Source organism: Asparagus officinalis, chromosome 6 (assembly GCF_001876935.1).
Source record: "Asparagus officinalis chromosome 6, Aspof.V1, whole genome shotgun sequence".
NCBI classification, from domain to species: domain Eukaryota; kingdom Viridiplantae; phylum Streptophyta; class Magnoliopsida; order Asparagales; family Asparagaceae; genus Asparagus; species Asparagus officinalis.
This window is the reverse complement of record NC_033799.1, coordinates 75,470,012-75,497,411: the sequence shown is the minus strand read 5'-3', so window position 1 is coordinate 75,497,411 and position 27,400 is coordinate 75,470,012. Positions and strand designations below refer to the sequence as shown.

Sequence of the window (27,400 nt, the reverse complement as noted above, 5' to 3'; positions counted from 1 at the left end):
ATAATATAATATAACTTATTAAAGTATAATATAATATTATAATACATTATACAATATTATATTACATTACATTTGATACTTATAATACTATAATAATGTAAACTAAATATTATAACATTTTATTTACAATATATTTTATTATAATTAATATATAATTTATTAATAATATGTTTAATACTAATGTTATAATGGGTCAAACTAGTGTTGACCAAAAATACTTAACATGGTGTTTTGAAAATATTTTAAGGGAAAAACACAACACCATGGTGTTTTTTTTTTATAAAAACACAATAAAAAAAACACCATGATATCCAAACGAAGCTAAACCTGTAGTTTTATTTTATCATGGCACGTTCGAAACTGATTATCAACCGTGGATTAAAAGATATGTTGTAACACTTAAATTTCTTAGATTATTCTTTCAATAAAGGAGCATGAATAAGGAAAATTGGATCTCCTTTGAAAATTGATCATCAACCTTATCTTAGAAGATGGAAGCAATCCTTCTACTTGTTCAGATTTGGCATATTTTTCTTCGTGACTTTTCTCATTCAATTTTGTGAAGAGCATTCTCGTATCATTATCTACGAAGAAAAAAAAAAGAAAACCTATACTACCATAATACTGATATCGATATTCTACACAATGGTAAACCAATTTGGATCGCCTTCGCTACTAAATCTAACACTCAACTCTATCCAGTTTGACTTGCATTCATTTTTAATTTACACTTAAAGACAAATCTTAACGGATAGCTAATACCTAAAAAGTGTTTATAAGTGTTGTGTTCTTGGTTTGAGGAGGATTTAGCTCAAAAAACACAATAGTTTTCAAACACATGGTGTTTTGTTGTTAGCAAAAACACAATGGAAATAAATAAAACACCCTGATATCCAAACGGAGCCTCGAAACTCGTAATTGCATGGTTATTCTAACTTTCACCGAACGGTTATTCTTACCATAATTGCACGAGGTTAGGATAAAAAAAAAAGGAAAAGACAGGGTTCAAATTGCAAATATATCCACAGTCTCAAAAAAACTCATCGAACCCACCACGCGGTCAAAACTCGGAACTCCTCGTAAGCAACGCAAGTATGCGGGAACCCAAAAGGCGCATTTTATTTCTCTCCCAAATAATAAATAAAAGAAAAAGGAAAAAGAAGAAGGAAATCGATGTTGGCCGAACCTAGATCCGGAAGCTTTTCTGCTGATTTATTCGCATTTCATCAATCGACGGAACCCTAGATCCTGGGGATTAGGTTACTGGATGAAGAATTACGAGCAGGAGCAGGAGCTGCAGGATGAAGTTCTGGCGCATGACCGGATTGATCGCGGCCTCGCCTGTAAGCAGCTCGATCTCATCACTTTTGATTCGATTGATATTTTGATTTGTTGAAGTCTGGGCTGTTTGTTGAATTTTTAGGTGGATATTATTCTGGACAAGGGGAACTTTACATTGGAAGAGCTTCTTGATGAGGAGGAAATAGTTGACGAGTTAAAAGCTCGAAATTCTCGGCTCATTAGCTAGTAATTCTCGGCTCTTTTGTATCTCTGATATAGTTTTTTTTTTTGAATTTTAATTCTTGTTAGAGTATGTTAAGTTCATCTTCTTGCTAGCCATTCGCACTCAACGAGCTTTAGGCTGTCAAATTTTTTTTAAAATACATTTGTAATATTGTTCAAATTAAGAGACGAGAACTCACCCTTAAAAGCTAGCCTTTAGGCTTGGTTTGGTAGGAGGGAGGTAGAGTCACCCAAGGGACAAAATTAAAAGTACTTATTGGTAAGGAGTTTTTAGTGGGCAAGGTGTAGTAGAGTAAAGTGAGGTGAGGAGAGAAGATGCAAAATGAACTAGAAAGTGAGATTTGAGAAAATCCCTCCAATTTGAAAGGAAACAAGAGTGAGGCTGGCTTTGCACTAATCTAGCCCTGGTCAAACAACAGTTGCGGTTGAACACTTGCAATCCTAGCTCACCCCTTTAGCTTTGCACTAGACTAGTCTCGAGTGAACACCGCAATGCTAGTGTTGCTACCGGTGTCGCCCTCTTGCAATTGCAATAGGCTGATATGCTACATAAAGAATACACAATGGAAATAAGAAACTCTAACATGCTTCTAGTAATTATAACAATAGTTTAGAGATTACCAATACAGATCTTGCTTGAAGGATTGCCATGCTCATTTTGATCAATGGTCGGAGGGCAACCACACCGTTTGACAAGCAGGAAGTGACCGCATATCACCTCACGATTAACTTATCTAACACAAATCTGAGGAAGGTGGAGATTGCCTCTATTTTTACGTTTAGCCATTCTTTTCTCTATTCCTTTCCATATGTTTATAAAGAGAAATAGTGATATCGTAAATCCTAATTCAAAATGAATTAGTTATTTAATCTCGTCTATTAAGATAAGAGCCTACAATTTGATCAAATATTTTACAAAGCGAATCAACAGTAAGAATGCAAACAAAAATAATAAAATTATTAGATCTTTAGTATTAAACTTGTGATAATTTAATGACATGATAGCACTTAGTAGTAAATTTTAGTAAATTTCCTAAGAACCTAAGAATAATAAAAATTTGATCCTCAACCATAGAAATTTCTTATTCTTGATGGATAAAATTTTCTATATGCCGATCCAAATAATTCCTAAATAATTAATCTTATATTTGTTCTCTAATTATGTGAAGGCAGTAATATTGGCAACAAAAGAAGAAGAAAAGGTCGGAGTCCTTGTGGTGATAAATGAGAAAGAGAGGGAGGATGCACTGCAAAAACATGTCTTCTATTTCGAGGAGAAGACTAGGAAACTTTTCTTCTTTTTAGAAAAAGAAATATCACTGTATTAACACTTGTAATCCTACTAAGATATCAAACTAAAGACCAATCGAAGACGCACCTTATGAGTTAAAAAAAAATCTCAATCCTAGATTATCGAGTCTTTGATGAGTTGAGCCACCTATCCAACCCATTAGTTAGCCGAACTTGAGTAAGTGGCAAGCGGAGCTTAGCTAGCTCAAGGTAGTTCATTTATTTTATCCTAAACTCAAGGTAGTTCATTTATTTTATCAGGCTTAGGTTTTTGTTAGGCTTGTTCATTTATGTTAATGCACAAGTCTGAATAAGCTTTTTATTACCAAGCTGACCGCAGGTGAAGCCTCAAGCTTCTCAAGCCAATTAGAGGCTTCTGTTGGTAGCTTAAACTACAAAAAAGCAATGATAACATATTAGAAAATGAATAAATGATCAGCCGCTCTGTATGGTCCTAATGCTAATTATGCATTCTAGTTGTAAGAAAGCAAAAATTGAAATGTACCATTTTCACCTTGAAGGTGTATGCATCAAAGTTACAATAGCAAAAGGTTGTAGCGTTGGAAGGTTGGGATTGATAGCTCATAGGGTTACTCAGTGTCTTATTAGGATACAAAGTTTTGTGTATTTCTTAGTAATTATTTATTTACCGTATTCACTTTTTAGTTTTAGGTAAAGGTTTGCAGAATGGTTTGTTAACTGTAGCTGCAATTCTAACTATAGTTTCACTAAGTGATCTTTTTCGATACAAAATTGGGGTTCTAGCAAATTAGATATTGAGGATTAGAAGTTTGTTGATAATGAGGATAAGAAGGAAAAATATTAGGTTTTTTTATGAGAAGGAGAAGAGGAGGAGATTAGTTCTCTTTTTCTTGGAATTTTTGAAGTTAAGGAAAATCCAAATCAACTAGATTTTAAAAAAACTGTTACTGATATATATTTTTAGGTTCAGTAACCTACTGTTTACTAGAAGTGAACAGGAGCCATGGAGACCTTGGTTGGTATATGAAGTTAGCTAATTGCAGGAACGTACAAAATGAAACCACATAGCCAAACACCCTTTAAGCTACTCTAAGATGATTTGGTAAGAAATATCACTGCAGGAAAGTTCATTTTGTAAGTAAAGAGGGATAAGGGTAGTAATACATTTGGAAAGAAACAAATATGAAGCATGATTGTTTAAGTCATAAACATTGAATCTAGGCTTTCAGGCTATTTCAGTAGGTGCGCCTTAGCTGCTTGTTTTCTTTTTTTTCGAGATTAGAAATCATCCAATCCAAATCTCAACCATGGTGCACGTAAGCTTCGAAAAACAGGACAAAGTTAGTGGTTAGGCAACGTCCGGTTAACCACTTGATGGGGGGTTTTTAATGCAGAATCTCCTTGTTTGCATTTATACATGTGTTTGGAATCTTTGGATAATTATCATCAAAATGTATTCATATTTAGAGTCTTTTTCTTTTAGCAGTGGAGTGAATAAAGTGTAATATTAGCTCTGCTAGTATCACACATAGGAATGTAGGCCCTAGTATAATTCTTCTAATTTGTATTTTAGTAGTTGATCTTGTTGAATTTGTTATTATCCAGATTTATGCATTTACACAGAAGTGCCGTTATTCCCCTATTAAAATATTACTAAGATTATTACCTTATACTGCAGTTCGAAATTACTAAATAGGTGTTTCAATGTTAAAAAGAAAAGAAAAAAAAAAGAAAGAAAAAAGGTTTTTGGATTAAACTTGCTCCTTTGGTCTAAAACTTGCTCCTTCGGTCTAATAATTAACAAATCACATTGAAGACCCACTCCGTCAATATGATCTACATTAGAGTGTCCTAAAACAGAAAATCAAACAACTTTAGGTTTTATTGCTAATGTTTCATGTATCCTTAAGAACGAACAGTCCAAAATAACAAAGTTTTTTAGATCTATGATGTGAAACACTACAATGGATTTTTAAGGGATTATATCCTAATGAATAGGATTCCCGATGAAAGGGATATTTCCCAATTAGGATCCTCAAACATTCTCTCTAAGCAAGTTGTTATACTTACTAACTATTTTGGGCTTGTAGTGGATAGGTGAGAAAGCTTGAAATCATTTAAACACACTAAATGATGTACGTCAAGTTGACCCTTGACTGAAGTGGTAATTCTCTTTGACTAGTTGGATTTGAATGAGAGATCTGACAAATCTTCCAGAAGGAGCCAAATTCACTTCTTTTATCTACTATGCTAAGTCAGTATTTTGACAATGCACTTGATGAATTTTGAATATTAGATATTATTCGAATTCAGATTTGTTCAGTTTCAAGTTTCAAGATAACTTTAAAAAATTGTTTGGCTCGTGAAGTTGGTGTCAAATGGGGACACAAGAGCATGGACTTTGTATCTTTTTGTGCTTGCCCAGCTGCGTGCACGAATCGAGCCTGTTTGGCATTCAAAAAACAGATGCAATATTTGTCTTCCATTGATTTTATATCTGCCTTGTGGATGTGACATTAGTACCTTGTTTTATTTATGTTTTTGGTATCCTTATAGTAGTACCTTATAGTAGTACTAGGTAGAAGTTAGCTCAGTTTTTTCTTTATAAGTAGCTAGATTGCTTTACCTAGGAGTACGTATAATGTCGGGCAAAAACTTTAGCTCCCCGACACTTCTGGATAAAATGAGGATGGGTATAAAGCTGGCTTGGGAAGATTGCCTGAATGAAAATGACATGATTAAAGTCAACTGAAAATTGGCAATTAGTTGGTATTGGTGCTAACTACAATCTTTTCAGTTCCATTGTCATTCGTAAAATTTTGCACCTCAAAAATTTTGAGGCTTGCCATGTGTGCCGTTATAACTTGAAGAAGCATCATAGGGTTTTTGGTTGTTGCTTTTCGCTTAGATAAGTCCTTCGAAGACCCACATTCCACTTGCTTCTTGGAAAGTCTTTTTACATAACCAAGGCATTACATACTTTAACCTTTTAACTGCCTATAAAGACAGATTTAACATTAAAAAGTTTGCTGGAGAACTTTTGAACAATTGGACTATCAGAGACATGCAAGAGAAAAAAGTTTGGGAAATAACCATTAACAAGTGAGGGAAACAGTGATAATAGATTAAAAACTTGGTTATAGCTCTATATTACATGAGAATTGATTCTATGAGAGAAAGTGGAGCACATAAGTTATTTCTACTTTTGTGGTTGAAAGAAGCTGAAAAATCTAGGTTTACAGAACTTTAACTTATGAAGTATGAACTTGTTCTTGTTCTTTTTTATTTTAAGGAAAAAGAAACCTCATCCCTGTTAAATAAGTTTATGAGACACCAACCTTTTTGTTGTGTACAAAGGCCATAACCAGAATAGGCCATAACCAGGATGACTCTCATACCCGAGAATTCTAGATAACTCAAATTACCTGTTTGCTATTGAGCAAGGCCTCAATGTCAAGCCAATTAAAAGCCGTGAAAGCATCCATTAAAAATCAATGCAAACAAATCTCAATCACGGACCTTGATGGTAATTTGGTATAATGAACCACTCATTAGTAGTTTCCAGTTTTGCCATCTTCATTAAAAGAAGCTGTTGTAAACATGTCAAAGTTGTTCTCTGTTAAGTCTTTAGATGTGTTTGGCAACCCTTACAAAATTGGGTTGGGGATCAATCTGATTCTTTTGTAAACCAACCAGCCACCCCTGCCCCACCTTGGGATGTCCGCGTCAACTTGTTGGATATAGGGGCCGCGTGGCTGCTTCTACAAAGAGTCGTTTTAGGGTCCTCTTTTTGCCTATATAGAGATAAAATTGCTTATGGTCAAATTCTATAACTTGAGCCGTGACGCGTTTTATTTGCCCATAATCAAATTCTTCTCACAAAATGTGAAGACTCACGATCGAGTGTCTTAAAATGATAGTTTAGCATTTTATTTGAACGAATTTGCCAATCAGACCTTGATAATCAATATCATACACCTCAAACGATCTAAAATTTTATGTAAACTCTTCAGAGTAATAGTAGATCTCTATATATGCAAATACAGTTCACACAATAAATCCATTATGGAATAAATTAATAACAATACACGTTTTCTCATCTAGATAAGGCATTGGATCGTATGAATTTGATTTTTCTTTTCCATAATGAGATACATGCTGCTGTTATTTGTCTAGGTACATCTTATAAGTTAATATTCTATTTAGTCAATCCTGAGTAAGGCTTAAGCTGAGATGTTGTAGACTGTGAGGCGATCACCTAAGAAGTTCATTTAGATGTAGGCTGTCTTATAACCTCAACGATTATGCCAAACATAGTTTAGACCCTCCCAGGGTGCAGGACTAGACAATACACCTTTTAGATAATAAGTCGCACAAAGAGAAGTTTCCTACTACAACTTTAAGCTGTCCCGATATTTGTATTCAGATAGTTCTCAAGTTCTGCGCGAAGTAGAGAGCGTCACAATTCGCAGAGCAATTAAGGGCTTCAGTTAATATTTGATATGTAAGGAGAAGTTCCTTCACGTAGAGGCTACAAATGAGATGCTGAAGAGATAGATTTTCTCATTAGGAATAACAGAGATTCATCTCTCTCTTTCTTTTTCACGACAAAACTGAGTGTCAAAGCAGCTTAATTCCTTCTGGAACACCCCCGTGTCAATGTTCAACAATATCTTGTGAGTTTTTACTCATATCTCTCGACTGCTTGCTGTAATTTTGTAATGGAGCTCAAGACGAAGATTACAATGAAGGACGATCTGCTTGCGCGAAGCGTCTAGCAAAAGAGACTACAATTGACGGTCTCTTCATGATTAGACGCAGATATCTCTCGCAAACCGTAAGGAATGTGGCGAAACAGAGGAGCGAACAAAGCTTAGCTTGGTCCTCGTCTGATGGCCACCTGTCTCGTCAGAGTGATTTCATACTATAATTTGTCCAATTACTGACTTACGGATTTGAAAGTTATGACTATTCTTCGTAAAATATGTCTGAAGGCCGTCTGCAAATGCCGGATCGTTAATATTTCAGATTTTTCCCGTTATTGCCTGTGCGAAAGAGCAATGTTTGGTACTTTAGAAGTCTGATTGTTTATAGCCTTCAGCCCTTAGTCGAAGCCCAGGACAAGGAGGTAAGTAACCTTACTCTTTCTGTTCTTTATGTGTTATAAATTGACTAGACCCAGTATTATTCGTCTCGGTTATGCTACATAGAAGTGTCATTAAAAACCACATGGTTGGAACCAGCCCGTACCTTTTTATAACCTCAAAACGCTGATAGTGTTTCCTTTCTTTTTTTGTCATTTTATTTTTAACATTCACTATAATACGTCTACTGTAGTTTTACGGTTCTTCTTTTCCCTTTTGCCCTCCTTTTTCCTTTTCCCCCTTTCCTTCTTTTTACCTTTCTCCTTCTTTTTCTCCTTTTCCAACTCTGCCTTCTTTCTATTTTTTTTTCAGCCTTATTAATCGCAGAGTTCATCTCTCCTTTAAAACGGTTTTTCCAATCTTTGTGCGCTTTGGGAGCCTAAAACAAGTGTCAGAACTCTGGTTTATCATGATCTAACAACGCCAGTTTTAGTTCATCTCTTAAAACAGCTCACTACGGTACCTTAGCTTTTTTGCGTTCCTTTCAGTCCTGATAACTATGCTCTTGCAGCTTCAACTTCCTGCTTTCGTCTTTTCTAGCCCCTCTAAAACGCCTCAAGGAGATTCAGCCTCTACAAACATGCCTCAACTCTGCGTTTTACCTCTAAGATATACGCCTTCACCAGTACTTCATTTCTCTTTAAAATTCGCAATTTTCTTTGTGATCCTGTGTCGTTCTGTACTTCTTCTCCAGCAGTAGCAGGCTCTCACACCTGCGTCTCATCTCTTAAGAGCATATGAGTTTCTATAGTGTCCAGATTATACAGCCTCAGTTATTGGTTTGCATGAATAGACTTCACTTAATTGAGCTGTTTGTATCTGCTTGTGCTATCTTGCACTGTCAACAGTTGATGGACATACTTTTCTCCTTCTTGGAACCGGATCATCAACATAATACCTTGTTGGCTGGATACTTTAGCAAGGTATTTTGCTTTCTTTCTTTCTCATATGTCCCTAATTTGCTAAGGATCGAGCAAAGTGTCAAATATTAAAAAGGTTTCTTGGCAAATTATTTGATTCTAACAATGCACCTATTTTATTGTCTACTTGCTGTAGGTTGTTATGTGCTTAGCATTACGGAAGACAGCTGCACTTATGAATTATATTCAGGTTTTTTCTGCAGATCTCTAAAATATACTTGAAGTGTTAACTTATAATTTTTTGTTGTTGCTTTGAACTTGTAACTAATGATGTTTAAGCTTTGGCATCACAAGTATTTTTTTAGCTATTAACAATACAATATCTGCTCGAGGTGCTTGATAAGGTTTATTCATGACATAGACTGAAAATTGGCTGGACTGTTTCCTAAGAGCAAGTCCTGGAAAAATAGCGAGCTTGGTCAGGGAGATTGGTGCTTGAGTTAGAAACAGGATTAGGTCAAGTAAGAAGCAGTGTTGGTTTTATCCAAGGTTATCGATAGTGGATAGCGTCGCGTAGCGGTGAGACATCGCTAAGGCTATTCCGGGCTATTGCGACAAAATAACAGTAAAAAGCGCAAAGTCAAATAGTGGTCTAATTTAGATATGTATAAATACTAAAAAAAGAAAAATTAAAGAAAAATCTAAGAAATTTAAAAGTACATGTTGGATGATTTAAAGAAATCCTAAACATGAAATAGACATGTAACCATCACGTAATACCGGAGATGACTGGAGGAGTCAAACGTCGTCGTCTTCGAGAAGAAGAGCTTAGCGGTGACAGGACTGCTCTAAGAGGAGCTCACGGTGAAGGAGGTGAGAGGAAGTATAAAGGTAGGTGCCAGAGGCTATGAGAGGTGGCGGGAGTATGCTGAAAATCATAAGAGACGGTGGAATGCAATGATCAATGGTTGAGTTTAATTTTAAAAAAATAACTCTCAAACCGCTTTTAAATAGCAGTCAAAAAGCAAATTTCGAATGCAATCGCTCATTATTTATCGTTATGACACACTATTGGCCGTTTTTGTGAACATACATATTCTGCAATATGTTACCGCTATTGCGCGATAGCGTAGCGGGCGATAGCGTCGCGGGAAGGGATCACTAACGCTATTAGCGTCGCTATTGTGGGGCTATTTACTGCTATTTATAACAGTGGTTTTACCTAATGACCCGAATATACTTGGGTAAGAGGAATTTTGTCTTCTAACATCCTCGGAACAAGAGGGTTTTTTTTTACAAAGTTTTCCCCCTCCAACACTTAGCTTTAAAAGTGTTTGCAGCTCCAGTGCAGACAGTGGGACAAAATTTTTTGTACTGTAGGTAGATCAGGCCTGGAGTTCATTGGGCCAGTTTATTGTATTTAACCCAAAGGTTGAAATGGGGGAAATCACTACTTCCTGATGCCTCTGCCTTAGCCTGACCTGCCGCATTGGCTGAACCCATGCACGGTGTGCTAGGGTCTGCTTGCAAGCAGGCATGAACACTGGTAGGGGACCTGCACTTTGTGCTTGCCGCAAAGTGATAGGGCACAGGTTACTGCTGTACTGTTATGACATGACATGTAGCTAAACCCAAGGATAAATGTTATTAGAATTAAGAGGACATAAATCTATAAATAATTGTTTCAGATATCATTTTACGATATCCAGTTGACTCCTATTTGTTTGTCTCCCATGGATTGCTAAATGAAATTCTGCTGCAAAGAGAAGGGACTTCTGAACAAATATAGATCCCAAACTTCTTAATGATGCATTTGTTTGTTTTGGTCTTTGTAAAATAACGTCCAACAGATCTTATCCTAGGCATGAATTCGTCACCAAATGTCTAGTACTGCATCCTAACTAGTTACTTTTTGTTCATTGCTTGCCAAGGTTTGCACGAGGGATCTATTATTATTATTATTATTAATTTTTTTTAAAGATAAGCTACTGCAGAGCTACAGATTTTAGGAAAAATATATTCCTTATCATTATTATTAGGATATGGCCATATAAAAGATGTGGTTCTGATCTAGCATTTTCTAAGATATTGCTTTATTAGCAATGGTTTCTAGTTATTCTGCCCTAAACTTTCTTTGTTTTATCCAATAATCAACAGTGATTTCATAGGTTCTAGTAACATGCTTTTGTGCATGGTAGAAAAGGTGAAGCTAGTAGTGGAAAGAAGTAATGACATTTTCTTTCTCAATATTCCAGATTCTGTCGTTAAATCTTCCCTTCTAGGACCAAGGGATGGTTGCAGTTTGGATTAAAGGGATGTTGATTTTCGGCATACAACTTGCTTACTGTCCTTTTGCTCTTTACATAGTCTCTATGGCCTAATAGTGTAATCCTGAATCATTACTTCTTGTGCTTATTGAAGAAATCATTTCAAAATGTCAAGCCCTATCTGGCGTGACCGTCAAACTTATTGGACTTCTCGTGACCTGGATTTCAAATGAAGTAATACTACCAATAAAGCAAGCATATGAAACAGAATGGTGGAAGAATAAACTTTTAGATCTCTTTATGTACGTGGATAATGCAATACAAGCTAAAGCTTGATGGATTTTGGTTTGAAATGGATACCTTACACTTAAATTTTTGGTTAGAATTTTGGCTAATAGTGGAAGTTTTTTACATGAGAGGAACAATTGGCTGATTAATCCATGTTTGTTTTCTGTAAATATCTATTGTGGAAGAGTCTTGAGACTCCTGATAACATGGATATATAATGTGAGCTTCTGTATCTGAGGCACATTTGGACACAGCCAGAATTGAGCAAAGAAGAGATAAGGAGGTTGTTATGTTCTGGTCACACTTTGTTATGCCTGCATATGAATCAAATACATCAGAGTCATAGATCTGAAATCTTGGTCAGTAAATGGCCATTTTTTGTAAATAGATGGGAAAAACTGTAAGAATCAAAAGTCTACCTGAGTGGATCTGTCAGAAACTGCTATCTGCTGATGTGGGATATATGAATAATATTCTTGAACCAAGATTTTGCACACAGGAAGCTACTGATGCTGCTTTGTTCTTGATTTGTTTTGCCACTGCCTCATTGCCTTCTCTTCGGTTGGATTAATGAGGGAGGGAGATGTTGAGAAAGAAGAGAGAAAAATTCTAGTACTTTAAGAATATTTAGGCGAAGGTCAAGTATATAATGGATTCTTTAAATTTTTTTAGCTTAAGTCTAGAGACGTAGTATAGATATGTCATCTGGAAGAATCCAACATCAATTAGTACCATTGTGGTATTTTTCCATTTCCATCATGCTAAACTTGTTGATCTCCAATTTTATTCTTAATGAGCGGAATATCAGTGGAAGGATAATCAACCTTTATGTATTTGGTTTGAAATTTTGCTATACTTTGATACTATATCGTGGACTCAAGAAGCTTGACAATATTCCAGCTTACAATGTTATGAACAAGATCAGGAATGCATCATGGATGACATTAAGAAATGTTTACACATTCATTGGCAATGCAAGTATTTGTAGTACTTTGCAGACTTCCATGAAACATGGTTGCAAACATACTCTTTGATGATTTTACATGGATATATCATCAGAATCATGGTTGCCTGAGAAATAATTTTGTTTTGAAGTTAGTGCTCACTAGTCACTCTAAAGCCATCATCATTTGTGAAAGGATGACAATTTTTGAAGGTGGATATTCTTTTCTATTCTATTCTCTTTTTTTTCGGGGGATGGGGAAGTTGGAGGTGGGTTGGGGTGGGGGGTGTTGCTCATTGTTTTATGGTTATTAGTTACATGAAGTAATAGGACAGAAACTTTCATTAGCCAACCATTATGTTCCAAGTGATCAAATTCCTGAGCATTATCTATAAAAGTATTCTATAGAGGTGCCTGTGGCAGATGCCACCTTATACCAGAACGGTCATTTTCTCTATTTTACACTGATTCTGCGATCCTCTCTCTCTAGAAAAACATTTTAGTGTACTTTTCTAAAATTTTTATGGTTTTAATTGTATCAAAATTTGCATCTGCTTCCTTTTTTTGGGATTAGACAATTTTCCCTTTCTTATTTTAATATTCCTTCCTGTTTCCACATAGAATCATTAAGAAATTATTCATACTTTGTGGCTGCTTCCTTTTTTGGATCAGATAGATTCCTTTCGTATTTTTATATTCCTTCTTGTTTTCACATAGGATCATCAAGAAATTCTTCGGCAGCTGGTTGATCTGATTGGCATCACATCTATTATGGAGGTCAGTCTTCTTGGAGGTTTATGCTTGTATTTCAGTTACAGTTACGGTAACCATCTAGTGTGGTATGTTTCTGCATGCTGTTGGAACAATATTTCTTATTTCTGTGCATTTTTATGTAATGTGCTTGCCTGCTGTTGGAAATTATTTCTATGCATTAGCTATTAAAACTTGCAAATGCTGTTGTCGCATGTGCCATTTTTCATATCCTTTGTTTTCTTAACCTAAAGTATTCCTGCTTTTCTACACATGTTCATAATTTTATCATTTACCCTTTACAGATGCTTCTGTTTTCACTTAATTTCTTTCTTTTACATAAAGCCTAAACATGAACTAATATATCCCGATATTGGCTTCTAAGCAGGCGCTGATTCGGTTGATTGGTGCTGATGAAAATGCAAATTATGTTGATGAAATGCAGTGGTTAAAGGACACAAATGTACTTGAAATGATTGTAGATAAATTCAGCTCATCTGTAAGTAGTGATGATGAAAACTTGTCATGATTAACCTTTTCCTTTTATTTAAGGCCCTTTCCTTCTAAAAAATAGTTGGTTTTTGTGTCATAGTGGGGGAGAAATATTTCAAAAAATGCAAGGTAAAATTGATATATAAACATCAATCATATTATGCCCATTATAAGAATTAGATTGTGTACATGGGAAGCATCTAATTGTCCTTCGCAATCTGCCTTTCGTTAGGTTAAAGAGAATATGGTGTAACTCGTAACATAGGTTACTTGTTATGTTATATTTTTAACAAATACAAAAACACCAACAATTTTAATAAATAGGAGCATGATTTCAAATATAAATTTAAAGTTTTTTATAAAAATATAAAATTTAATACAAGATTTTCTAATTTACTAACAAGTACCATAATAAACTTCTAATATCTTTCGCAAATTCCCATCTCTTATAGTCTTATTCAGAGTCCCACATTCACTACATTCTTCACAACTGCTAGCATAACATTACATTGAAAAAATTCATAAAAGCTTAACACACATTCCAAAAGTAATTATTGAACTATTAAGTTTTAAACGGAGCAAAAGAAGAAAATGCTTTCAGGTCTCTACCATAAGTTATACTGATATGACATAAGTGATACTGGAGTAACAGAGGTTATATTGAGATAGTGTGTGTTATATAAAAATAGTACACACTAAATTTAACAATGTAGAGTTAAGATGTGATTGAGGTGTTTTAAATGTTTTTTAATGCTTAAAGTTTTTAAGTTACATAATGTGAAATAATGAGTTATGTGACACATTTTTTTCAACAATGATTCTTTGGTTATTGTATTCTACAATATCTACACAGGATTCTCCTCAAGTGCATGCAAATGCAGCTGAAGTGCTTTGTGCTGTAATTCAATATGCTCCTCCTGGACTTGCTGCTAAAATTTGCAGTTCGAGGTCACTATTAATGTTCTATTCATCAATTGTGAAAACACTCACTGTTCGTAAATTCTTCTTCTTTTTTAGGTGTCTTTATCTTTTTGTTAAGTTTCTAATTTAATACTTTGCTTTCCTGTTTTACATCCTGTATGCTTGCAGTTTCATGGGAAGATTATTTCATCATGCATTGGAAGATTCCAGACCGAAGTCTGTTCTAGTTCACTCGTTGTCTATATGCATATCTTTACTGGATCCTAAGAGACTAGTTTCAGCTTCATATAACTTATTCCGGAGCCAATTAACTCATGGATCTTTGGTTGTTGCTGATCCAGAAACTGTTGACAGGATGCTGGAGAGCTTAGGTAGATAGCTTTCTATGCAATGTTTAGTTTTTTACTCATCTCCAAGGCACATATTATTCGTTCTGTCATAATACCTTGATTTGCCACTATGCCAACAGAGTTTAAAACCGCCAACAGAAGACAGTAAATATTTGTATTTGAAAGGCATGGAGTTTTGTGGCTTTGGTTGACTATTTTTCTTTAGCTGCAGTTAAACTTTATGATTTCTATTCTGTATCACTATTTTGAAGGTGCTGATCTTTATGAAGGACACTTTAAATCCTTTCTTGGTACTGCTGTCTAGTATGTTAACTATATCCTTCTAGTTACCTATTGAGAAAAATAAAAACTGGAAAAAGATTCTTAACTACTGTTTTACAACACACTTCAAGATCAGAATACTTACGTAGAAATAACATTTTGTGGAATTTAAGAGTAGTTTTTGATATTATGTTCGACTTACGGAGACTTTATTTGTCTATGAGGTTTTTGAATTATTTTCTCATATTTTGGTTGTCAATGGGGCTCTAGAATTAGTTTCTCATAAGTATTCAAAATTGAGTATTTAAGTACTTTGGTGTGCTCAAGCATCCTTTATTTTAGAATGCTTTATTTATGTGTCTTAACTATTATGCGCAAGCACACATAGTAGGTTTTTCATACTTATTGATAAGATACTGGCTATTGTGGCTAAGCTCAATCTAGGTGCTTAAAAATGCCTTCAAATTTGTGAAGCACAATCTGAGCCCGTATATTTGGTTAATTTTTATGCATTTTACCAAACTATTGTGACTTAATAGTTGTTTTTGTATCTTTCAAGTTTTACCTGTAACCTGAGTAACATAAGTAGAATAAACTTATCATTTTTCTCTTGTGGAATTTACAACCATATCTTATGCTATATCATAAAATTTTACTACAGAGATTAAAAGCCACAAAGGGATCATGAAGATGACGGTTGGCACCACACAAAGAACTTGAATAAATGCTACAACTTATCATGCGCGCTTGTGCGTGCATGTCCATGTGTAGCTCGTTTTTGTTTGCTCATTGTTTTATTTTAATTACATGTAGTTGATGAGATAAGGTTGTGGGCTTTCACTGTATTAGCTGCTTTGTAACGAGCATGATTCCACAGGATCGTGCTTTGCTTTATTTATCTAACTGTTAAGTTAAAACACGATCACATGGTAGCATAGCTTATGCATCTGCTGTAGGTTCAGCCCCACATTTTTTTTTTGCTATCAAGTATGATAAAGTTATAAAATTATTCTGAACCAAACAACGTGAACTGAAATGCCAAAGATCTGAATCAATCTTAGCATTGAAAGGCATCTTGTTGTTGCCTATATGGTGATCCTAAGGACATGGTCAGGGCATGAGAGGCCAGGATCAACCTCATTTACTTAGCTGACCATTGTGTCTTGCTATTCCTAGAGCATTAAGTCAAACCGTTGTTTGTCTAGCAAATTTGGAACCTCTAGATACTATTCTTCTGCGCTTCTTCCCCCTCCTCCTTAACCTTCCTTCAGTATCACTTTTTCAAATTTGCTGTAGTTGCTTTCCATATTTTCTACCATCATCAATGGAAAAGTTTGCTAGGGTTACATGTAGAGGTTAGAATGTTGAAGGCATTATATACAGCTACTTACAAGTCTGCTTGAAGTGAGAAGACATACAAATAGATTATGCTTTCTAGATGTATCAGATCATGCAATTTAGGCAGCAAAGATGGAATGAGCTACTTTCTCTGCACAAAGCTTTTAGGAGATGCCAAAACTTGCTTCCTGAATATGTACAGTGACGTCATATTACATGAAACTAAGTGTGCTGTGACTATATTCCTGTATTTCATTATGGGGTTTAAGAAAGCTGTAGAGAGAATGGTGATTCATACTTCTTCTTTTCTTTCCTTTTATATATCTAGTTTTCACCCAATAAATTAGCTAAGGAGATCTCAGTCTACTATGAATTTAAGCTATCACGGATCAGATGGTTATGAAAGAATGTTGGAGCTAAGGAGATCTCAGTCTACTATGAATTTAAGCTATCACGGATCAGATGGTTATGAAAGAATGTTGGTCAGGCATGCCATTGCAGCCATTTCTATTGATGTCATCATTGTTTATATACAGAGAAGTAGTGTTAACTAGTTCCATGCTGGCACTTTTTCTAGTGTTAATTGCAAACTTAAAATTGTTATCGATGTCATTTCCAAAGGGTGTCTTATGTTTGTTTTAAGTAATAAGCATGTCATGTGGTTGGTTTTTGCATCTTTCAGGTGATCTATTGAAACTATTAGATGTATCTTCTGCTGCAATTTTTTTTCCTACCACGTACGGATACTTGAAGCCGCCTTTTGGAAGACATCGTCTCAAGGTATCATATTCATAGTAAATTATCTGCAACTGTTCAACTATAATCAGGTTCCCTCTTAGTGATATACATATGAGCATACCTTTCTGTTTGAACAGAAATCCATGACCAGTATCAAATGTTTCGTGGTTTGCATATATTTACATATTAATTTTGGAAAGATTCTTCAGAATTTTTAGGTTGTTATACTGAGTTCTGGATTCTATACGTCTTGATCCAGCACCATGTTTCATATGTATCTTCATATCTATTCTTCTGTTACGTTGGTGTTTTTTTATTTCTGGAAAGAAAAATATTGGTCACTGCACTTTTCAATTTATAGAACATTTCTCTCCAGTATGTATACTGTAATTTCTGGAGTGAAGCATTATGTATAGTTTATGATAATTGCAACTCCACATTCATCATTTCAGATTGTCGTGTTTATTTCTGGAGTGAAGCATTATGTATAGTTTCTCTATGATAATTGCAACTCCACATTCATCATTTCAGATTGTGGAGTTTATTTCTGTTCTATTGACGATTGGTAGTGAAGCTGCTGAAAGGCAACTTGTTGAACGAGGAGCTATCAAACATATCCTAAATATGTTTTTTGAGTAAGTTGCCTGTTTCGTTTAACTAAATTATTTTGATGAAATTATTGAAGCTTGATCTCTGCTTCCATGACGATTGCAGATATCCTTTCAATAACATTTTGCATCGCACTGTGGAAAACATCATAGCGCTATGCTTAGAGAGTAAGAGTGATATTCTTATTCAGCACCTTCTCTTGGACTGCGATATTGTCAATAAAATTCTTGATGCTGAAAAGCAGCCCTTACTGTCAGCTGATTGCAGTAAGGTAACTGTTATTTACAAGTAATTGTAAGCTTCTATTCATGCCTCTCTTCCACAAATGTCCATATTCTGCCCCTCTGTACCCATATATACAAAGATGACATTGTCATGCACCAGATACAGTTGTGTGTACATGGTTGCATGTTTCTTTCACTTGTACGATACACATGCCGCCTCAAACTGGTTGGTATTGTTTTTTATGTTGTGTTCATTTATTTGCAGCCAACCATATCTACACGGGGAAGATTGCCTCCAAGAATAGGAATTTTTGGACATATGACACGGATTGCTAACAAGCTTCTTCGATCGGCAAACAGTAGCAGCATAATACAAACACACCTGCAGGTTAGCGTCCACATAAATATATATTCTGAAGAAAATTAGAAATTTACAACTATCAGTTCTTTAGTGATTAAATGTTGATGATATTGCCTCACATTCTTCAGTTAATCCAGTATCTCTGAAACCTGGAATTGTTAAAATGCTTAATTACTTAGACTTCAATTATTATTCTCACATGGTTTCTGATATATGTCCTTTTCCTTGGGTGAATTCCTTAAATAATATTTTGAGACCTTTTCCTATGATCATCTACATTTTACAAGGAATTGATTATGTCATGGTTAAAGAGACTGCAATAGAAAAGTGGGTAGGTTTGTCCATGCTTATCAATTCCATTCATGGTCCATTCATGGTCACAGAAAATCGATGCTAATGACTCTTCCTGTCCCATAGCAATGTTTATAATTATTATTTAGTTCAGATGCCTTCTTTTAGCCGAATTTCCACATATCTTGAGTACTGGAACCTCGGTCATCTTCACATATTAGAATTACACACGATGTAAGAGGTTATATAAATTAACCTTGTGATTGCTGATTTATCCTTTCTTCTCCCTTCTTCATTTACTTTTGGTGTTTCTTTTGTCCAGCTGGATGACAATACACAAGTCCATTCTACCTGAAAAGCTCTAACTATATCCCTCTATGCCATACTTTTATGTTCTAACTATCTGTGTCTCCATTACTAAAATAAATCTAAAAAATAAATGAACTGACTATTAACATTTCCTATTATATCCCTTGGCTGCTTCCTAGTACAATAAATAAATACCATATTACCTAATACCTATTAACAAAAACTATTGATTTGATTCTTGATCATGATTGTCTGCCAATTTAGGACCCAAAATATAGGCACACGTAATTATGTTTAAGTCAATACCCAGCTTATATTTTGCTATTTTAGGCAAGTTTTGATTATTGTAATTGATTTGCTTGACACAAAGAATTGGGTAAACAGTGGGAGTGGGAGTCTTAGGAAGCTTTGTGAGACAACTAGTAATGAGGATCATTTGAAACCAATCTTTTCAATCCGTTATTGGGGGCATTTTGAATCACATGATTCTTTTAACAATAAGAATTCTGAATTATTATCCATTTTTTATAATTCTCTTCTATTGATCGTATCACGCTTGTTTCCCTTTGGTTTTAATTTTGATGGACAATAATTTTTTCTACTTCTATTTCTTGCAGATATTATGTGATTTTTCTTTAAACTTTCATTGACATATAAAATCAGTGTATTCATTCTGCAGGAAAATAAAGAATGGGTTTTTTGGTGTTCAAATATTCTCCTAAAACGAAACGCCACTGAAAATGTCTGCCAATGGGCTTGTGGGTAGGTTTTATGCCTTTTCTAAAAACACTCATTTCTAGATCAATGTGAAGTTAGATTATGTGTCCATCCCTATTCAATTTGTGATAGTCCATGATTCTCCAAAATATGAGTGTCCTTTGAGGTTTGGTCTGTGATGCATGTCATTGTCAGGTAAACCAGTGTTATCAATGTGCGAGGTGCAATGCGGGGCTCAAAGCATCTTTACGCTCACATGCGCAAGGCACAATGCGATGTGCGCTCCCGAGTAATGCGAGGCGTACGCCGCCCACATAATTTTTCAAAATATATAATCAAGCGCGAAAGAACATGTTTTTAGAATTCACATGAAAAATATCATGATAAACAAAATATATAATCAAGCGCGAAAGAACATGTTTTTAGAATTCACATGAAAAATATCATGATAAATAATATCTTACTACAAAATTTTTTAGAATTCACATGAAAAATATCATGATAAATAATATCTTACTACAAAATCACAATATAATGCCTTAGTTTCTAATACTAACACCCAACATAGTAGCAAAATTCATAAATTTTCAAATCAAATGTTAAATCGAGGCTAATATCCAAGCAAAGGATTGGTAATGATCCTCAATTGAAGGCTACTAAAAAGGCCTGATGGATTTATTTTGCATTTTGGGATGTGGAATATCAAGTATTAAGACTCGATTGAAATGTTAACAAATAAAACTATATGAGGATATGTACTAGCTGCACCCTACACAAAGTAAGGATGTATGCGAGGCGCAAAAGGCGCTGCTGCATCAAAAGTGGGGTACTTCGCCACTGCCCCACATCATAAGGCGCATGAGGCGCACTTCGGCGCGCGCCGTTGAAAACACTGAGGTAAACAGTAGCATCCGTTTAAGTTTTGTCATTACTCCGTCAACTTTCCAAATAGATTTTTTGGACGTAGTGATACGTGTCTGTATACATAATAAGGGCTATTTATACATTTTTTAAATATCTTGGCCTGTTTCATTCATTTAGCTGAAATTCATTGCATTTAACTTTGGATAGAGAATCTGTTGCATTGCACTTGCTTTCCTAAGTATTGAGCTTCTGTTCATAAAACTGCTCATTTAGCTGCTAGCTATGAAGCACGGACACGCATAACATGAAGCCGTGCCGTGTCGTATCGTGTCTGTGTCGGACACACGTGTCGAACACACGTATCCTATGTATTTTTTAGGATTTGCCTCGTGTCGGCGTGTCGGATGGCCGTGTCGGATCCGTGTCCGTGCTACATAGGCTGCTAGTTTAAGTCAGTTCGAACTCATTAATTTATACAAGAAAGTAGTTTTGTAGTAAATAAAGAAAATATGGATAAGCAAAAAAGTGGTTGACACCTCTTTTCCAGCCCAAAAGATTTGAGTTAGCTATTGGATTGAAATTCTTAAGATTTTAGTCAATTTCTAAATCCATTTGGAAAATGCAACCTAAGACCAAATGTATTAGGATTGGATCTATCCAAGCTAACCCTAAGTACTTTCCACTTAAACTATTTAGAGACAAACTCGAACACTTTTCACCTGCATCTTTGGGGCTGTTTGGGTTCGCTGCAAAAATAAATTGTAGCAAATGTTGTAGAAATAAATGTTGCATGCAACATTTATTGCCGAAAATTAACTTCAAATTTGTTGTTTGGACATCTCCAATTATTGTTTTAGCCATAGGAATTTCTCTTTGGAATTAAAAATATTCTTTTGGTGAGGTGGAATTATTTTTTTATTTCTTTTTTTGTCGTGCAAGTACCCCCACCCCCACCCCCCCCAAAAAAATGTTCGTACATTTGCTGCAAGTTTTCCTACAAAATGCTAGTCCATTTACCTTTCCTAATTACAAAGTTGCAAACCAAACAATGCATTTACAAATCCAGATGCTCTACTTACTCCTGTAACTCCATTTCCATCTAACCAAACAGCCCTTTCATGTTAGCCAAAAGATCAACACTTCACAATAATGAAAAGTATTTTTTATCATATCACATTGATGTGTGGGTGTCATAACTAATTTAGCACTTTTACACTATTTTGGGGACAATGAAAATAAATAATTGGGCAAAATTGAGTTTTATACACGGTAGGTGGAATTTTCCTGCTTGGGCAATTGATACTGATTAAATTTACATTCACATATAGAAACAGACAGAATTCTTCATATCCACATTTAATGTTAGTTTGAACTGAAGATTTAGACTGTTCAAGTTGGTTTACATCAAATTGAGTTGGCCTAAAAGGAAAATATTTAGCGGTTTAGCTTGAGAAGGGACACCAGGAACTAGCTAGTTGGTTAGGTCTATGGTTCATATGTGACACAAATACATAAAATCCCTTAATAAGTAAATTTTTTAAAAAAGTCATTTCACACTATCAATCTAAATATCTCACTATTTTACAATGTTCATTTTCTGTTAACTTAATGCATGGGGAAGAAATTAAAGATTTGTTAATCGTTTGATTTAGGGAAATATAATTATGTGTATCACTATGAGTAGAATGGAATCTTCAATTGGGTTTACCATTTATTTTATTGTAATTTGATTGCAGTGGATTTTCAATTGAATATACCATTTATTGCATTTGAATGAGAAGGGTTTGAATGAGAAGGGTCTATAGCAAGTTCTTCTCAGATGAACCATATCCTGATCTTCTTTGCGTAAAGAGCTCTGCATTTTAAGAAATTATAAGATCAGCTCTCCTGTCCCATCAAGAGTTTGGCTAATTCCATCTTTTGGATGATTGCAACTCCAAAATCTCTCCCAAAAGGATAGTATATGTATAAACATTTTTTTTGGATGAGTGAGCTAGTGTTAAACCATAAATCTAGCTCAACTCTTCTTGCCAATCACAATTTTTCTCTCTTCCTATCAAGCCAATCAGTGATTGTATTTACCATTTATTGGATTTAAACAAGGTAGACCTAGAATCAATTTCTTTCTGAAGAATTTCTCTCCCTCCCACCCCGTGTAAGTATGATTGCGTTTACATTTGTTTATGTCTCTTCAATGAGAACGGATGCATAGAATCTTGGAAAATGGGGTCATTCAGCATGTAGTTTATAAGTGAAAGGCCATCTTAAGTTGCTTCCGTTAAAACCAATATCTATGATTACTTTCTAGGAACAACTGAAGTTCTTTTTCGTTTACTGGTTGCAAATTTACCTTCTCTATACTGTATTGTTTACAACTAGTGTCTTATAAATCCATGTTTTGAATATGTTTTTTATTGTACATTTGGTATAAGAAAGCCACTGTTCTTCATTTTTGTAGACGACCTAATGCTCTGATGGACCAGCTTAGGGATTTTGGCAATGAAAGCGTCGGAGATAGGGACGATGATGTAGCCGCACTCTCGAACAATTTTAATGAAGCAATTAGCTATGAGGGTACTGAAGAGGTTGTGACTAACCTTCAAGATGATATTTTGACTCACTCTTCTTGTTAGTTGACATCTAAGTTATCAAGTTGCTATCATCATCATCATTACTGCTCCTATACTAGTATGGTTGGTCATTGGTGATAGTAGGTATCATAATTTGTTCAACTGTTTGCCTTAAAGTTAACTGATATTCTTATGTGGCACATTTGCAGTGTTGTTTGATCTCTGTACGTCATTTTTATATGGTTTCCATTGAACAAACAGGTCGAAAGACCTGCCAATTATTGAATTTTTTAAAATAAAATTTTACTTTCTCCCTTTCTAATCTACTTTTAAGGTGGAAAATCCTTCTTCACGAAAAGATGCTTTCATATATCTTGTTGTCTGTCACTCAACATGTTAAAGAGTCAACTTCCTGGCAAAATGGTCGAGCTCTGCATTTCACATTTCCCTTCGCAATGAGCATTACTTCTGCTGTTGCATATTCTCTTTGCAAAGAGGTTATATCATTCTTCAAAACTAATTTGGTGAACTGACTTATATGTGTTCTATACAATTATATGTTATTTTCTCCAATGAACCATGCTGCTATTGGTTGATACTAGTTATATAACTTGACGCCTGAGATAGTTAATTTTCAGGGAAGAATTCTAAGATAAAATTAATCAACAAGTTCTTACCGTTCCATTCTTTATGTCTCACTTGAAATAGAATTTGCAATTTCAGCATTCAATGTTCCTCTAGATACATTGTCTCTATCTGATTGCAGATTTCATTTGCAGGATATGGACTCTGACAATAGATTTGCGGAAGTTACATCATCTGATCATACTGCTGAGGATCCAGAGAAGTAATTTCTGAACTTTAACGTTTGAATAATCACAAATTTTGAAGCATCACTGACCATTTGACGATCTATTTTCTTACAGTGTCTCTCTCTCCACAAATGCAGGTTGGTTTTCTCATGAAGAAGGTAGAGTTGGTAAGGATCTCTTGGCTCTTTATCTTTCATTTCCAGCATCAAATGCAAAAGTTCATATCTGGTGAAAATAGCAATATAATCTACTGAAGGATATCTATGCAAGGTTCTGAGAGCGATGCAGAAGAACTGGGAACTTCTACTGTGGACAATGGTCCTATGAAAGGATCAGAGGATACAACACCATTGAGTCTACTTACTCGCAATGAGGAGCTAACTGAGTCGAATGAAGACATCTCTGATTCAAATGAATTACCTGATTCAGATGCTTCTTCAGCAGATGAGGATGGGCTGAATACCGGCAATATGATCAAAGCAAATGAAGAAGATTGTAAAGAACATGCTATCACTTTTGATTTGAAATTTTTTCCTGCACCTAAAACTGGGGATATACATGCTGGTCCATCCGAGGAAGCCATAGAGATCACCACTGATACCACTGGTGAGGATCATTCTGCTATTATTTTTTTCATTTCCAGCATCAAATTCAGATTTTCAAGAAGTGATAGTTGGTGAAAAATATCAATATAATCAGCTTAAGAATATTTATGCAAGGTTCTGACATTGACACAGAGGAGCCAGGACGTTCTACTGTGGACAATGCAGAAGATACAAGACCGTCAAGTCTACTTAATTGCAGCGATGAGCCAACCGAGTCAATTGGTGGCATTTCTGATTCAGATGATTTACCTGATTCAGATCCAATTGCTTCTCCAGCAAATGAAGACGCAACGAATACAGATGATACAATTGAAGCAAGAGGAGAAGATTTTAAAGAAGATGCTTGTGTCAATAGCGAAAATTCATGTGCTGAGATCACAACTAGTCCCGCTGCAACTCCTTCAGCTGATGAAGATGATGATATTCTAGCGAAGCAGGCTGTTTCATCAGAGGATCAAAAGCATGAGCAGAATTCATCACGGGGTCAAGGCGGGTAACTTGCAGCCTGGTATTCAATGACCTCATGCGACCTTCGGGTCAACACAATGAGGGATTTGTAGTTTATGAGGCTAATGCATTCTTTAGCTCCATTGATGGTCGTCAATGCTGCAGAAATTGAATTTGTAACGGAAATTCAAGGGTTGAGTTTTTTCGTCGTTTATTGGAAATCCTATCAAAATCACCATACTTGTACATTTCTGGCGCCGATTAAAGTTAGAACGCACTTAACCTGTTGAGCGTTTGAGCTGCACAATTGAGCTTGAATTTAATGCAGCAGATGACTGAATTTTGCAGAAAGCCACTCGGTATTATGTTCTTTTAGCATCAAGGAATGCTTTTGAGTTGATCACTATCCTAGTGATCCGGGTTGACCAGCTGCTTTTTTTTTATTATATCTGGCATTTTTCTTGTAATGTCATTGCACGGCCTTTAAATAAAATAATGCCTCCATTCAAATAAATATTTTTTTTTCAGTCGGTGATCATCAGGTAGATCCCAGACGGGTTCCCATCTTTTAGCTCGTAGCATGATTAAATTTGTTCATAAAAAGCGATGTGGACGAAGACTTCCCAAGATTAGGTTCTTTTTGCTTGATGGTTGCATGTTGGTGCGTCAAAAACCACAAGATATTAATAGTAAGTGTGCGTGTGTACATTTCTAGGCCGTCCATGATCACCGGTCGGAATCCGATTCCAAGAAAAATCGTCATATATTGCAAAAACTCATTTCTTGTTCTCTCTCTCTCTCTCTCTCTCTCTCTCTCTCTCTCTATCTCTCTATCTGCAACAATGGCGGGTCCGAAGTCCACCCGAGGCGACGTCTTCGACCTCCCGATTCGACAGCCGCGACCAGAGGTGCGTCCCCAACGGAACCTCCGAGTTCAGGGTTTATTCCTTCGGTTACTTCGCCGGCGAGAGATCTTCCTCTTTCGCTTTCCCTGTCCTCATGCTGCAGATAACCTCCATCATTTTCGTTACTCGGGCCCTACATTTCCTCCTCCGGCCCCTCAAGCAGCCCAGAATCGTCTGCGACGTCTTGGTACGTACGTACGTAGTAAAATCGTGTATTTATGTATGTATGTATATAAAAGTTTCTGACGTACGTACACGTATTCGGACAAAAGAGAGGGGTAAAATATAGAGTAAATTAGAACAAAAACCCCTGGAGTGAGGGAACCTAATTTGTTCGGTGTTCGTGTTCGTGTGCCTGCAATATAATGCATTCCCTGCAGGCTGGCATTCTCCTCCTAGCCCGGAGCGTCTGGGCCGGGGATCGCCGCCATAAGCTACACGGACCGGCTCCCCGGAGAAGCCCAACAACGGCCGGCTGAACCGGACTTCGCTGTACCCCGACGAGCGACTTCGCCGTGATCCGCACCGGGTGGCGGCCTTCGGCTCATACTTCTACCTCCTTCATCGTGGGCGTGAAGATCGGACCCGCCGGGCCCTCCTGCAGTCCCGCCACCACCGCCGCCGCTACCACAAGTGGGTCATCGCTTCTCGAGCTTCCTCCTCCTTTCCTCTCGCTTCGCTCCTCCTGCCTCCTCCTCAGGCACCTCCATCACGCTCACAGCATCGCACCGCAAGGGCCGCTTCCTCGTCTTCACACGTCCGCCTCCCTGCTCCTCACCTCTTCCCCGTCGTCCGCGACCGTCCTCGCCGGCTCCGCACCTCCTCAACTCCGAGCTCGCCGCCTCGCCCTCTCCTCCTCCATGGTCCACGAGCCTCTTCGGCTTCCTCTTCATGCGGCCTCATTCTTCGTCAACCAAGTACTCCGCCAGTACGCATGCAGCTGAGCAAGGCCGTCTGGTTCCTGGTGAGTCCCTCGCCGCCCGCTGCCGCGTGGTCACTCCTCTTCGCCCCTGGGTGTCCTCCATCGTCAGGCGGACCCCGATAAAGGGCGGGAAAAAATCGCAAGGAGACAGCACGCATTCTTGAGATCTTGCGGAAGATGGTCGCCATGGGCGTGATCAGCAGACCCTCAAGTCGGCGCGTCTTCGCCAACTTCCGGGCCGTTCGTGAATGGGCCCTGGCGTCCCCGAACGGCCCCCGCCTGCGGGCGGCTCTGGTCGAAAGGGGCAGCTGCTGGCGGGGAGGGGCGTTGATGAATGCTAGTGTTCGCCGTCTTGCGGGTGAGCTCGAACGTGGGAGACTGTTCAGGTCGTGGAGGAGGTGAGGTGGTGATGAGGCGGTTTGGGTGTGGGTTACCTAATGAAGCTGGTGGGGACGGTGGCTCCCGCTACATGTACTGCGGGAGTTTCCGATGAATAAGCCTCGGTGTTTCCATGAGGAGCTAGATCATGAACTTTCGGGAATCGTCGACGATACTTCACGACATACTGCTGCAACTTTCAAACGGCTTGGAGAGTTAATTAAGTTTTTCGAAACAT

At 36.7% G+C, this 27,400-nt stretch overlaps 1 protein-coding gene across 5 annotated transcripts; it reads left to right on the top strand.

Moving 5' to 3' along the window:
- Nucleotides 1,080-25,399, top strand: LOC109844207 (serine/threonine-protein phosphatase 6 regulatory subunit 3-like). Of its 5 annotated transcripts, none has more exons than XM_020413170.1 (18): nt 1,080-1,343; nt 1,424-1,527; nt 8,789-8,863; nt 8,997-9,050; nt 13,016-13,075; nt 13,437-13,547; nt 14,394-14,488; nt 14,630-14,832; nt 17,093-17,190; nt 17,680-17,783; nt 17,863-18,028; nt 18,247-18,369; nt 19,622-19,704; nt 22,982-23,108; nt 23,873-23,940; nt 24,020-24,072; nt 24,176-24,511; nt 24,643-25,399. In XM_020413170.1, exons 3-18 carry the CDS (start codon nt 8,792-8,794, stop codon nt 25,005-25,007), a joined length of 2,118 nt encoding a protein of 705 aa, XP_020268759.1. In that variant the 5' UTR covers nt 1,080-1,343; nt 1,424-1,527; nt 8,789-8,791; the 3' UTR covers nt 25,008-25,399. The 5 variants fall into 5 exon arrangements, with proteins under 5 accessions (XP_020268759.1, XP_020268757.1, XP_020268760.1 ...); XM_020413168.1 differs by having other exon boundaries at nt 24,625-25,399; XM_020413171.1 differs by having other exon boundaries at nt 24,611-25,399.

Excerpts from the sequence above, each read along its gene's own strand:
- LOC109844207 (XM_020413168.1), top strand. The coding sequence starts at position 8,792 with ATGGACATACTTTTCTCCTTCTTGGAACCGGATCATCAACATAATACC. Across the intron at positions 9,051-13,015 it reads CACTTATGAATTATATTCAG|GATCATCAAGAAATTCTTCG; the intron begins GTTTTTTCTGCA and ends GTTTTCACATAG. Across the intron at positions 18,370-19,621 it reads TAATACAAACACACCTGCAG|GAAAATAAAGAATGGGTTTT; the intron begins GTTAGCGTCCAC and ends TTCATTCTGCAG.